Raw genomic sequence first — 15,392 nt, 5'->3', positions numbered from 1 at the left:
CCAATGAAGTCAATTGGCAGTAAGGGAGGGCCCACATGTGAACATCCAACTGGACCCCTTTGAGGCTCTGTAAGGTCCTGAAGGCACGCTAGAGAAGAATATGAAAGAGCTGCAGCATGGTCTCCTTGAATGCCACAATTAGCTGCAGGTGGACGGCAACCTGGGAAATGCAGGGCATTAGGGGGAAGCAACGGGTGATCAGTCTGAAGATACTTGCGAGTTGTAGCCCTTTGAAGGATGCCGTTGCACCTTCATGGCTGATTTTGATAGGTGAGATGGGTCAGGTCCTGACTGTCCTCCTTACGCTTATGGATCCTATTCAACTTCGAGTTACTTGAAGACTGAGTGGGAACATGACTTTGAGCAGGACCGACTCGTTGAATAGGATCGGGAACAGCCCCAAGACTTGCAGCTGGATCTATTTTTCTTCAGCGACCGTAAGATTCAGGTCCTGTTCGGGTTAAGATTTGCGTTGAAAGGCACAGCAAGGGACTGACATCAGCGCATATGGGTGGCACATATATACAGCTTTAGTCTAACTTCCGGGGCAGTATGGTAGTTAAGGTACCAAGTAAATAGCATGCAGGAGCATTACTGAGAATTCTCCAGATGTAGACTGCCAATATTCTTAAGGTGAAAAAAGCTGCAGTTAACAGTATCAGTCAAAAGGGATGATGGTGTGACTGAGATGGATTGCCAATGCTCAATCTCTTACCACAAGGAAACGAAAAATGTCACGATAGCACTTTGCTGCATAGAATGAAATTCAAATACTAACTGACATTAGCAATAGCAAAAGGAACGAAAACCAGACTGCCGGACAATCACCTCTTAATCCATAATATTGTGTTTTTGTGATACACTTGTGAAGTATCTCGTAAAGAATGAAAAAACTTTTGTCACAAAAAATGGTGAAACTTCAGCTAATTGGTCGGTGTGAATTGTGTCAAACAACACTATAGTTGTATAGTTGTAATGAAAGCAATTCAACCCATGCAATTCTAGTATCAATGTAATAGGACGCTTAAGGGAGTTGTACACATCCTTCAACAGAAGGTATCTGGCTCTGGGACAGAAGACAGCATTCCTTGTGCCTTTTAGCAAAAGTATTTTTTTTTTAAACACACAATCTGGCTTTGATGGTTGGTAAAGCGTAGACACAGGGTGGGCCCTCAAAATAATGTCCACAATGGACTTCTAAACAAGATGTCTAAAGTGTTTTACTATAGGCTATGAAGGCAATTCTCAAAAAATGAGAAAAGAGCAGGACAGCAGAGTAATACATATAAAACTACATTAGGGAAGGGTGGTAACCACAAAGTGGGAGAATCATCTCAAAAACATAAAAGGTTGGGCAAGCACTGTCTCATTGTGTGCAACACCCCCAATTTCCCTATTAACAATTTAATATCTCACCTTTGCATCCACATGCCTGCATGATGAAATTGATCAAATCCAGAAGTCCCGTCTCTCTATCCTGCTTGTAAACATCGAGCCAATCGTCGACAACAGACTGACAGGACCAAGAGAAAAGAAAAATAATCAAATACCTACAAGCAAAAGAATAGAGGGGATCTAAAAATTATTCAGGTATACCTACAGTTACACAAATAGGCTGTAGAGGGAATTAAGGAAACGGAGGATCTAAAGAAAGCAAGGAAAATATTTTATATTGTATTATAGAGCTGTTAGAGAGCCATTATGGAAATTACTTACATGTAACTACTGGTTTACAGCTGGTAATGTTTAATGAACAGCAGAAGGAAGCCCACTATATGATCCCAGTACTCATTTTTCCTCGAACTACAAATTTGAGATAAAATTTGGCTATGTTTCCATGAAGAAAACACAAACACCTCACAAAAAGGCACGGCCTCAATGTTTAGTATGGATTAAGAAAAAAAGGTTAAATTCATGTATGTTCTATACAAAAACATTGGAAGTAAATCACGTCAACAAAATAGGGCTCCGTTTGTTTGTCAGAAAGAACTTCGATATGTTTAAGGTTCAAAAAGGTCACAGTATTTGTACAGAAAGATAACAAAGCAGACATAGGAGCTAAAACTAAACGTTTTGATTCCTGCAAATGCCTCCCTGAATACTGTACCAGCATACTCAAAACACTAGAATGGATCACAGTCCACAAACTGTCAGAAAATCGTTATGGCTTCAACATGCATGAAGAGCAAGAACATTAGCCTGGCTGCCCAAAACTGCTTCAGTGCAGCTCGTACAAACAGTGAGTAATTAGGTCAACATGCTAGACAAGAGGTGCTTGAAAAGACTTTGCTCCTCCCTTTCTAAAATCTACACTTTGGAGGAAGACCAAAGTAGAATGTTCGGCCATTAGGATGGTAAGTGATACAGAAATCGAACAACAGAGGATGAATCATAGCCTAGTGAAAAAGTAGTACCAAAGGGATTCTTCTGTAAGGCCAAAGCAGAGGAAACTAAGGACATAGCAATTATGTTGATGCCAATAGTCAGTAAGAAAGACAGAACTAGAGGATCCAAGGCTTGAGCCAGTCAAATTACATCGTTTTTAGTTATGTGAATGCGTGTCCAGGCAAAGGGAATAAGACTCAACCTAAAAAAGGATTAAGCAAGCCTTACAACTGAGAATAAGAAATACTAACCTATAAGCCTAGTTCTCCTCCAGAGGAATCAGAACAGTCATAAGCAATGAGCTGTTCCACTCAACCATAGGATCCTGAAGCACTGTTTAAAAATATGCATAAACACATGATTTTTCCTTTTTAAAATCGAACTTTTTCATTTAAAAAAGTATTTTTTTCAGCCTGTAAAAAGACTCCCTCAGCCAATTTGACAGTTTACTTTAAAAAAGAAACAAGTTTGAAAAGCTGATAGTCACTAGAAATAAGAGTGCCAACAAAATCTTTCAGAAAAGTTTTTAAAGAACACGTGATAGAAATAACAGAAAATTTGCCTAACAATCTGAAGCTTAAAAGGCTGAAAAAAATGCTTCCACTCTCAAGGAATACTATTCAGCCAGTATCCTATCATGACCTGTAGGTGGCAGTTGAGACAGTTCTACGGAGATAAAAGACCACTGCAGAACAGAGGTCCCTTTTAAGGTTTCGTCTGCTTGTGAAATCAATTGTATTTAAGATAAATCTTAAGAGACTTGGTTCCCTCCTCTCTACTTTCCTTGCTTTTCATTGGTTCATGTGCTTGCCACTTACTTTTCCTTCATTTCTGTTGGCTACAGCAGACTTTCCTGCATTTACCAATGCTTGTTCCCTGTCTGCTTCTCATCAGTTTCCCTTAGCCGAAGTACTGTTCCCAATCAGTTTTGAGGCACTATTTTATTTAAAGTTTTTGCTTGCACTGTGCTTGTTGTACGAGATACTTACCTTCGGTAACGATGTATCTGGTAGAGACAATTCTAGCCGCAGATTCCTTCACGTACGATTATCCCCAGGCGTGAGACTGGATCCGGAAACTTTTTTGCCACAGCATCCCTGCGCACCGGGGGCAGGGCAACATCACGCGCCCAGGTGTCGGCCATGTACGTGACATCAGCGAGGTCACATAAGACCCGCCCCAGCATGCCTACGTCAGTTTTCTTCGGAGAACTTCACCGCACCACAACGCGGAACCACCAGATAAAAAACTGTGGAAGCATGGGAATAGTGTGCGAAGAGCAGAAAAATTGGAAAGAAACGGTGACTAACAACAACACCAGAGTAGTGCCAACACCGCAGAACCCAAGGGCAGGGAAAGAAGAAAGAAGAAGCAGAAACCTGCGCAGTCACCCTGCCAGCACAGACAACCTCCCATCCCAGTGCCCCGGAGGAAAGAACATGCGTAAAAGTCATGGCACACGTAGGAAACCCACCCCCCCATCCTGAACAAGGAATGGGACCAGTCCCAAGGCAGACCGGGACAACAAACCTCCAAGTCACCCCAACCTAGAGGGCCACCACCCACAAGGTCAAGACAAGGCCAGATGACCCTTAATCAGAGGATAGCAATGCAAGGAAGGGAGGGGAGGGAGGACAGGGATAGAAAGCAATCCCCCCCGAAACCTGGAGTAGCCAGAGCAGCAGGGCACCGGAGCACCGGAACCCCATCCTCCAAAGGACCAAGGAGGAATGAACCACCCCCAGACGGAGCCACCCGCCAAGAACAAGGAAGGCACTCACAGGAGACACAGCACCCCACCGGGAGGCGAGTAATGAAGACCAACCAAAGGGTCCTCGCAGAATAGGGGAAGAAGGGCAGGCGTGAAGGAATCTGCGGCTAGAATAGTCTCTACCAGATACATCGTTGCCGAAGGTAAGTAACTCGTACATCTGATAGAGACTAATAGCCGCAGATTCCTTCACGTAGAATAGATACCCTAGCAATACCCCCTGGGAAGGAGGGTCTGCGAAAGGACCCCATCAGCCAATGCAAAACAGAGGGCCCCACAGGGGACCAGATCTGTGGACCAGGTAGAACCTCGCCCCTGCCAGGCAAAGGGAACCCCACAAGCAGGACCCCATCGACCCCAAGGGGATGTAGGAGGGAAAGAAGGCTGAAGGCGCTCGTACACTCACAGCAGAGGAACCAAGGGCAAGGACTGAGAGGCCGAAGCACTCCACTCCCCCACAAGGCAACATAGCTTCCACCCAATGCCAAGACAGAAAATGCGGAAGAAAAAGAAGAAGCCTAGAGGGCCCAAGGAAACTAGGGAAAAGAAGGCGAACTCACTCCAGATGGAGAGCAGCCTGCCAGCCAGAACAGCACCGGCAGTCACAGCCAGAAGCAAGAAGAACAGCCCGAGGCAACAGGAAGGTCGAGTAGGCGACGCCCAGACCTCAGGACAGGAGCAGAGAGAGGAGGAGATGCCCGGGCCACCACTACGAGTGGCCAGGCACACGACCTCAGGAAGGAAAAGCAACCTACCTAAACGTCATGGAGAACAGGCACCCGAAGGCGACCAGAACCCTCTAGCAGAGCGCAAGCCATATGACAGCTACCACTACCCCATATAGGGTACGTTAAGTCCAAAGATATGGGAACCCTCTTTGGAAGAACTTCCGCAGCAGAGGAAAAAACAAAAGAGCTACGGGGAAAAAACACCCCCGCTGAAGGCTTGACAAGCAGCCCAAGCAAAGCAGAAAGCCCAATCTCAGGGACAAGTCTGCGCAACAACTCCTGCAGAACCCACACACAACCTTAAGGGCCGTCCAGCAGCCAACAATGCCAAAGTCCCAAGGAAGGACGTAAACGGCCGGAACACATTCCACAGCCAGAACAGCCGGCCTAAGAAGGCCCAGAATCAACCCAACACAGAAGTCACTGAGGAGGGGACGGAGGAGGATAAGGCGGAGGAGGACGGAGCCCTGCCAAGAGCCTTTGGATGGCGGAGTCGGCAGGGGCATGGAACAACAGGCTGCCATCAAATGGAAGGTCGATGAGTCGCTCCCAAATATTCTCAGGGAATACTCCCTCCCGAAGCTAAGCATAGGGATGGAGAGCGACCGAGGAAGCCATGGCCCAGCCCAGCACCTCTGAGATGTCCAGAGCTGAGCGGAGAATAAACGCCGCAAGCTCCCGGCAATCCAATGCATGATGCCGTAAGTACACCTGACCAGACTCCTGGGACGCTGCAGATCCCAGAGATAAAGCCCACAGGACGAGGCCCTAGCCAGCACACACAAGGTGTTAAGGGCCCGCATGGTCGCGCTGGTCGAAGCGAACATGTTGCTTCCCCAAGAGTCCAGCCAGCGGGCCTCTCGGGACAGCGGAGACAACAGTGGCAGCAGGGAGGGAAAAGCAGTCCGCAAAAGGGGGCTAGCGGGTGAAGGGAAAGACACGCCGGGTCACACAGCGCCGGGAGGTGCCGGTGCAGAAGATGCGGAGGCACCGGATCCCCTGAGGCAGGATGCCTCCAAGCCCCCATCAAGGAAGAAAGGAGCGAACCTTCAAAGGGAAGTAAGATTTCCCTCCCACCAGAGCCCTGGTGGAGGACCTCCAATAGATGGTCCGCCGAAAAGTGAGCCACCGGGTCACCCATGCGCAGGATGGCCACAGCCGTGGACATTGCGTGAGCGAAGGCCGCACGCGCCTCCGTAGGGAACCGCGGTGGAGAAAGCAGCTCCCCTGTGGGTGACGGATGCAAACTAAGACGGCCGTCCCCGAGGCCAAGCGGGACGGGCAAGGGCCAGACCTTGAAGTCAGAAGGAGCCGTAGAATGAGGGACCTGCCGCTCTTCCGACGAACCCCTCTGCCTCAGGAAGGGCGGGGAGCCGCCCTTCGATGCCGGTGAAAAAGACACCACACGGCAACCAGCCTCCGGGGAGGATGACACCAATAAATATCCTGCCTCCGGAGAAAGAGCGTCCAAAGACGAATTCACAGTACAACCCCTGCGCGGAGCCATAGAGTCCGCTGCTTGAGGCAGGACGTCGGTACCAGCCGGTGTCACTGGACAAGGCACCGGAGAGAAGACCGGAGTAGAGCTGGAGCCGCACCGGCCCTGGGCGGTGCCGGGATGACGCCGACCCGACTCCCGCCGAGGCAGCCACCTGCGTGGGGGAACGAGACAGGCCTGAGGAGTGGCACGAAGCCCCCCGGCAGCCGCGGCCCAGAATGAGGCGAAGATCGCTCTGCAACCCATGTGGCGGCACCAGGGACGATCCAACCTCCAACGAAGCAGTCACCTGTGGGGAGGGACGAGAGGGGCCCGGAGCGGGACGAGAAGGGCCCACCGACCCCTGTGGCTCCGCATGGTCCAGCTGCTGCCGGTGCCGTAGCGACGTCACCTCAGCCTTAGACAGGACCGAGGGGGGCTCGGGGATGCAACCCGAGCCCCGGCGACCTCCCGCGACACCACAGGGACCCCCCCCCCCCCCCCCGGGAGTTTGCGGCGAGGCAGAGACGCCGTGGCCTGAAGGAGGTCCCCCAGAGGAGCCGCACCCCAACAGCACCACATCCTCCAAGCCTGGATCCGAACCAGCCGGTGCCAGGGCCGGAGCCACTGGAGGCACAGCGGAGGGCCAGGGATCCGCCGACGCCCCAGGAGGGGAAGGAGGAGGAGACGCCAGCGGGGCCTGTAAAGCCGCCGCGTATGTCTCCAGTTGGACCCTCGACGCCCCAACACCGGGAAACGGTGGATATGACGACACGCGGGCCACATCACCCGCGGAGAGTCCACGCCCCCGAGAGGCCGGAAACCAGCCCCCGGGGACAAACTGCGACACTTACCCACCGGGGAGCGACGCTCACGTGACATCGGAGAAGGGTGAGGACGACGACCACGGCCGAATCTGAAGCAGTCTGCCGAAGCAGACCGAGGGGAGGACGTCGACCTGGAGAGACGTACCGAGAGAAGTTTCATCCGGCGCTTCCGCCGTGACTTCGGCTTCAACTATTGGCACGCCGGACAATCTATGGTGCCGTGATCCTCCACCAAACACCACATACAAATGAGGTGAGGGTCCGTCGCCGATATAAGATGCCCACAAAACGTGCAAGATTTAAAGCCCAAAGGTATTCGCACACTGTTCCACCAAAAAGAAATGGAAGAAAAAGGGGCCCTAACAGGCCCGTTGCAAGGATCGGATCCACGTTGCACGCGGAAAAGGAAAAAACTGACATAGGCACGCCGGGGCGGGTCTTATGTGACTTTGCTGACGTCACGTACGCAGACGACGCCTGGGCGGAGTCGCGTGATGGCGCGCAGGGATGCTGTGGCAAAAAAGTTTCCGGATCCAGTATCACGCCTGGGGATAATTCTACGTGAATAATCTGCGGCTAGTAGTCTCTATCAGATCACTCCGTCTATACCTGCACCTACATGTGCAAGCACTACACAGTGGGAGGTCGACGTACATAATATTTTGCAACACAACAAATCAGATTCTGAATGGAAAAATGGCTGCTCTGGCCCTTAGACACAAACAACTGTCAAGATAGATTCCTGAACAAAACACAAGGTTTTACCTTTCATTGGCCAGACCCACTTTATGTCCAAAGACAGCATCCAGGGGTAGTAACAACTTACAGTGTAGGGAATCTTTGCCTTGATTGGCTACAGAAAGCTACACTAGAGGAAGTAAAACAACACTTAACTTTACTTCATGAAGACGCAGACCTTAGGGAATCCTTGCCAAGACCAAGAAATCCGCGTCAAAAACGTTTCATATTTGCCGGTATCTACGCTGCTTATAATGAACCATAGAAGGTCACCCAAGCAGAGACTGCAGAACAAATACGAGAAATTGATCGCATTAATTTAGAGAAATCTCTCTTCGTAGTAGACAATGGGTTAACGACTCAGTCGTCCAGGATATATTCTTTGGACAGCATTGTATCCTCTGTCAGACATCATGGAACAAGACTTGGTCATGTTGCAACATGGTCATGCACAGCTACGTTCTATCATGCTATTAGGCTGGACGCTTCAAAACCTGCGTTCTGGCTATGTGCCTTGGCGTTTAATCAATACTACGTCACTGTTTGCAGAATTCAATCTCACTGATAGACAGATCAAACTGGCACAAAGGGGAGCAGACTATACGGTGCTGAGCATTGAAAAACTGGAGAAATTACCATTCACAGTGGCAGAAAAAACAGCTACTGAGTGGATCATCTGCCTGTTACGACTTTCCATTTTCAATATTGCCTAAAAAATATACCAGCAGACAAAAATGAAAGGTTGGGTAAAGAATACATCAAGACATCCTGGGATTTACCTTACACACACACAGATGTTGGAGTGGGGGACGTGAAGTGTTTCTTAGCGGTGAAAACTGTGAACATGCACTAAGCGGTTCTCTCCTTTGTCAGAGTATTAACTTACACGTGGCCTGTGACGGTTCCACTGCAAACTTATCCTGCACGGATCACCGGCAGCAGTGATTAATCCAATCTTTGGTCAACTTTCAAATGGGAATAACATTATGTTGAATGATCACAGCTGCTGTGGCATGCTGCCAGGTATCCCATATCTAGTAACCGTTACATCCAGGGTCACTTGCTGTATGCAAGTCTTGTTTCCCCAAATAGACATAGTCAGGGAGTCGCCTTTATGGCCTTCACTGAATAGCTCTTCTATGCGAGTTGATACTCTAAGCAGAATGAAAGCCATTCTTTTACAAAAAACTGTGCTTTTGACCTCTGCCAAAGAAACCTATAATCTCCAAGTCGCAAGGACTACTGCAGAGATACCAACCCTTTTGTATACAAACTGCCCTGTGCATTTCTCAGAAATGTTAGGTCGTATCTTAAACATGTCTGATACGAGCGGTACTGTACATGTATTTAAGAACGTGTGTGCAGGACTGTTAGCACCTTTTCAAGCAGTCCTCGAAAAGTTTCCAAATTTCATGCACTCTGTTTGGAGGACTGCCGCTCCTTTTAGCACTCGTTGCTGGGATACTATTTTTGCTCCTATTGCTACAATATGGCAAGCCAAATCACCATCGACACCCAGTTCACCATGGAAAGAACTCTATTGGAGATGAAGTGTCGTGAGCGCATCGTCCAAATTCTGGATTTACCTCGTGTACGAGAATTAAACACCACTTGGTTTCTGTAATTCAGACCAATCTGGCAAGATTGCATCTTACCTGTTCTACGCTGCCTGCTATGGGGTGAAGAATGCGTGCTGGACATTTAACTGACACTCCAATCAGTCATGCCTACGGATATCAATACTCTGCTGGACCCGATAAAGGCCCATGCTATGTGTAGCCCCCAGCGACTACCAATCCTGATGGCAGCATTAATTGAGATCTCACAGATGCAACATGCTACTGCTGAGGTACGAGAGGAAACACCAGCCGCGTAGGTAACATTCAATCCGGACATTGCTGATGCTTCCCATGCTGAAGGCGATAGTTCGCATCTATGTGCTGTTGATCTTCTACACAAAGTATTCCAACTCTCACCCACAACGTAAGACGACTTGTTGTCTACAGGATAAGAAAATGTTATGTTTTCTTCATCCCCGAAAACATTGTCTTTTGATTCAAGCACACAGTGTTCCGGAGAGACTCTGAATTTGGCCTTCATTCTTTTTCAAACGTAATACTGTCTTTGGAACTTTTTCTACGATTATATTTTTTTTCTCTTTCCCCGTCCCACAATTGTATTTTTCATTTTTTTGGCACAGTAATCTGCTAACAGTAGAACTATTCATAGAGAACATAATTCTTTGATAACACTTCCAGGGACAGTATGCCACCTTGTCATGAATAACAATTTGACTTGTGTAACCTGATATGAAATGGTTTCGGACCTTTTCCTTCAGTATTTACGAGCCATTTCATCACATGTATATATTTTGGTTATTTCATTTAGCATTCCAATGTGATCATATGCTTAGAATGGAACATTGCCTTTAATATGTACAACACTTAATGCATAGCAATGGTTTTGTAATGTATTTTTAGAACATATGTTTTAGATATGTTTTTAGCTTATTTTAGCAAACCCATGCAATACTCGGTTTTAATATAGGTTTAGAACGTTTAGGATTTAGTAACGTCGTTCATACGAAACTGGAGTAGGTGTTGTGTGCAGTTTTAGATTCCGTATATAGGTTTCCCAATTTATACCCTTATATAGGTACAATTCACATTGCCCTTATTTGGACATAGAAATCCGGCCCTTATTTAGACATTGTCCGTACAAACCAAATACAGGCATGGCCACCTACATCCGTCCATCCACGTCACAACAAATTCTTGGAAAACCAGACCCTTTAGGAATTGCCCTCAGCTTTAATATTGATTTCTCCAAGAACTCATTAAGTATGCATGAACATCTATTCCTTAGGGGTTCATTCATGACGTTCCTCTGCCAGACTTTTACCTCAATACTGGCATTCCTAGACACCTTCAAGGTATAAATATGCCAGCACTTGCCCTGCCAAATTGCGGTTTCCGGAGGGTTCGATGCAACCCAGACTACGCGGTTCCAGCCTGATGCACTGACCTGACGCTGCCATCCACCTCGCAGAGAATCCAGCTCCAGTGCTCTCTGACTTTCTTAGCGGGGGGTTAGACTATCGAGTCCAGAAAAGAGATTCCAACCTCTCTCATTCGGTATGGAGCTGACTAGAACTTAGAGAATCTTTTGGCAACTCTTGGCTAAACTAAAATATAGCGAGCTATACTTTAGAAATTGCACCTACTTCAAACCTCTACTGCACTTAGGTTAGGTATACTGAGGTAGAACAATTTAGAAGCATCAGATGAGTATCACATTTTAGCTTATGTTATTTATGTATGTATTTTGATTAATATATGTCATAGCTACAAACCATGCTATTACAGTATTATTTTATCTTACTGCTAACCTCATACATATTGTACTTTGCAGTCTGTCTTACAATTGTAGCAATTCATATCTCTTGCATGAGAAATAAGACTATTCAATAAACCCTTTTATTGAAACGCCGTCTCTATTTCTGTGCAATACTGTAGAAACGAAGCATGTACGATTGACTGAGTGAAACTTATCTATTGTTTCCACGATTCTGAGACTGATCCGATTCTAAAAGGAAACAAAGTTGTCATGTTTATGCGGTTGTCAGAAACTAATTCCTTCTTGTATATTCGAGAAGTTTCTAGTGACCTCTGAGTTAGCTGGCACACACAAGTAATTAAGTTTAAAATACTCGATAGAGACATACTGACCTTAGTCCTATGTCAATTCTATAGTGGATGTTATTCCAATGCGCAGAGCCTATCAGGGATATAGGAACTACACTACACGCCTAGAATGCGGAAGATGTAATAAGAACAATACGAAAAGGTAGATGGAACGGAGCGCCAGGACCCAACGGCATTCCTCAAGCAATCTTCAAAAACAACCCATCCTTCTGGAGTAAGAGGCTAACGAGTCTATTCCAAGAAACCGAGCAACTAAATCAAAATCCACCTAGCTGGAAAGGCTCAATAATAGCAATGATCTACAAAGGAGGGGACAGAACATATCCAGCAAATTATAGGCTAATCGCATTTCTGGACGTAGAAGCAAAGTATTTTGCCTCTCTGATCCTGGAAGACCTAATTGAATGGTCAAACAAGTTCAACTTGATCCCCGTCACCCAGACAGGTTTCAGAAAAGGGATCGGGACGATCACAAATATTGTAACTCTTTCACTTCTAGCCAACACGTACAAGCGGAGAAAACAACAATTGCACCTCTGCTTTATAGATCTACAGGCTACATTTGACAGTCACCTCTTATGGGATAAGCTGAAAGTTTGGAATATTCCTGAGAGAATATTAAGAAGAATACTTCTTTACTCTCTAACATGGATGAGAGCAAAATTTGGAGATAGCTCAAGACTATCTAGAAAGGTGACCACAAACAAAGGTTTAAAACAAGGCTGCATACTGGCTCCGCACCTTTTTAATTTGTTTATGTCGGACCTGGCCATCTGGCTTGATAAGACCAACTCTCACCCACCGCAACTGGGAATGTTATCACCATCACATCTCTCATATGCAGACGACGTAGTTCTAATGAGCCTAAGGCCGGCCTCCATAGATGACTCACGGGTATGACGGAATATATAACAATCAATAAACTAGAAATCAATGAGTCAAAAAGCAAAACAATGTGTATCAGTAACTACCCAACTGCCAAACAGAACATATCGCGGGGGACAATTTGTTAGAGGAAGTAACTAATTTTAAATACTTTGGGTTTAATATGGACAACAGACTAAACCGCAGAGAGCAGAAAAACTATATGTTAGAGAACTAGTGCATTAACATACGCCTTTAGGACCCTGGCAAGAAACCTGAAGGGACCATCGTACAAACCTTTGCTTGCGGTGATATTAGCCAAAATGCTTACAACAATAACAATACAGTAGTATTGTGCTACATGGCAAAGACTCCGACCTACTGAACAAAATACTAGTCTCAACATACCAAAAGGTCTTCCAGATACATCAGTTCGCTTCCCCAACACAAGTGAGACTTGTATTTGGCTTAATAAATGAAATAAGGAGGATGTACGCAACTATTAAGCTTTGGTACGCCTTGAAACAGAATAAAGCTAACTCGCTCTACACTGAACAAAGCTCTCTGGGCAGAATTAGACCACAATAAAAAAAAATCACCATACCATCAATACCTTCAAAAAGCATTAACAACGTGCATGGGGGAGCTTTGGAACAATAACCTGACTTATTTAACCTTCAAGCAAGTCATAAATAAAACTGCAAAACTTCACTCCTTACTAATCGATAAATACACATCCAGTGAGAGAATGCATGCTTGGATGGTGATTAAAAACTATAAGATCCTTGCACCAGCACCTTATCTAAGTATCACATTTTCGACCTATCGGAAAAGACAACTGATGGCTCCTTACTTTGGAAAATTAACATCGATCACAGACCAGCCAGCTTGGGTCCACAAAGGGCCGACACTATGCAGACTCTGCGGCAGTAACAAAGAGGACACTATTCACCTAATTTGCCCATGTCCGAAACTTTGCACAGCACGAGTCACTTTATTTAGAAAAGCGTTTAACACCAGAAGAATAAGGACATGCAATGCGGCCATAATAGCAGGGCTGGACCGGTCTGATCCTCAAATTAACTGTAAACTGATAACATTTCTTGACTGTCATGTTCCTGCACTGAAAACAAACTCTAGCTACAAAGCAGGCTGAGAAATCTATGATATGTTAAGACATTTTTATTATTCATGATATTTAAGTGGAGAACGCCTATAACTAGGCCAGAAAAGCTACTCTTAATTGAGCTGCAGAATGGTGATGTTTTGGTACCTAGTAAGTGCTAACTGTAAGCAACACATCCCACTATAACATTCACTCAGTATGTAAAGCTTTTAGGTTTTTAAAAGGATGAAATTTTACTGATGACTTTTATTCGTGTGATAAATTGTCCACAGTTAATTGTGCAAAACACCGCTAGGCTACAGGCTTTCCAGTGAACAAGCCAGTATTCCAACTGTCGGCAGACACACAGCTATTCACAGAGTATGTCAATGATATGCGCGCGGACACCCACAAGATTCCTTCCTCAATGGCTGCCGAAATCTAAGCCGCATTGGAGCTTACGCTCTAGACTGCCAGGTGACTGACACGCATGCTCTATACCGAACTCTCCGCCGCGTTTGAGCTTACACTATACACTCTAAAAGATTGTGACGCACATTCTTTTAGACGCTGCACAGCTTCAGGATCGTATCTTCCACAGCACGTACAATCTGACTCATATGCCTGCCACTCAGCTAAGCTCACTTTTAATGACTGGTTCTGTGATTATCTGTTCTCATACTTGCTCACGTTTGTTCCCAACTTGCTTTGTTGTTGCAAACCTAATGCCAAAGTCCTCTAGTTTGCTCTTCATAGGGCCTACTATGTACTTTACATTTTCTATCATTTCAGGAACTAATTTCACAGAGACTGATCAGGCATTCTCATTACTTCATGCTGCTTCCAGGGCGGACGATCCTCTGTTTTTCCTCTCGCACATTTTTCTGTCCTTGTGTAGAGTTTCTTGGGTTAACACAAATTCTACTCCAGTGCATAAACCTTTCCTTGTGCATTCTCTCTAAATGAAGAGCTAGAGCCCAGGAGTTATCAGGAATTACGGTTGTGCACCTCGCCTGTAGTGAACAGAATAGGCCAAAGTGCTTCTAAAAAATCCAGGTCACGTCATGCCTGATGCAGTAGTCATGTTTGCTCTGTGTCCTTCTTAAATACTGCACGTCTGTCTGTGTTAGAGCCACACCCTTGTAGCGCACCATTTCACATAAGTCTTGGACAGACTAGTTATTTTCAGGGAGCAATAAGTTTGACAATCTCAATCCCAAGGACCACCGGCAACGAGGCACACCAACACCAGTGCAAACCTCAGCTACCCAATTAATAACAGTCTTCCAGCGAGCTAAAAAAAGGGTTTGGTCCGCAGTCTGCTACTTCTGACAAATTTAAACTGAATTCTCACGGTGCTCCTCGAGCATTTGTCCTAGTGAACGGGACGTCGTCAGACTCGTTCTCAATCGCCTGCGGCACAAGACACGGCTGTCCCCTGTCCCTCCCCCCCACCCTTCTTTTTGCTCTCTACGCGGAGCCGCTAGTGCAAAGGATTCGGAACAATCCACGAACTGAGGGCATTAAATTTGGAAAGATGCCCATAAAATTAGCCTATAAGCAGCCGATGAGATCCTCTCATTGACAAACTCAATGTCTTCCCTCCCGGCTTTGCTCAATGAGCTAGAAAGCTTTGGGGAGCCCTCGGGTTTCAAAGGCAACCTAAACAAATCACAGATAGATCGTAAATCTCTGAGTTAACCTGGTGCGGGAAGAGACCCCCCCCCCGGAATAAATTCCTGCTGCACTGGTCAGAAAATTCCATACCCTATATGAGCATCCTCCTGGCCCCC

At 46.3% G+C, this 15,392-nt stretch overlaps 1 protein-coding gene across 1 annotated transcript in view; it reads right to left on the bottom strand.

The window, feature by feature from the left end:
• The window catches only part of STAG3 (STAG3 cohesin complex component), a 1,816,020-nt gene that overhangs the window by 1,526,385 nt on the left and 274,243 nt on the right, over nucleotides 1–15,392 (bottom strand). Inside the window, exon 5 of the mRNA XM_085637308.1 lies at nucleotides 1,417–1,513. Within this exon, the coding sequence (XP_085493434.1) occupies nucleotides 1,417–1,513 (97 nt within the window). The remainder of the gene's footprint in view (nucleotides 1–1,416; nucleotides 1,514–15,392) is intronic.

The sequence above is a fragment of the Triturus cristatus genome, chromosome 12 (assembly GCF_964204655.1).
Source record: "Triturus cristatus chromosome 12, aTriCri1.1, whole genome shotgun sequence".
Taxonomy (NCBI): Eukaryota; Metazoa; Chordata; class Amphibia; order Caudata; family Salamandridae; genus Triturus; species Triturus cristatus.
This window is presented reverse-complemented; position numbering and strand designations above follow the sequence as displayed.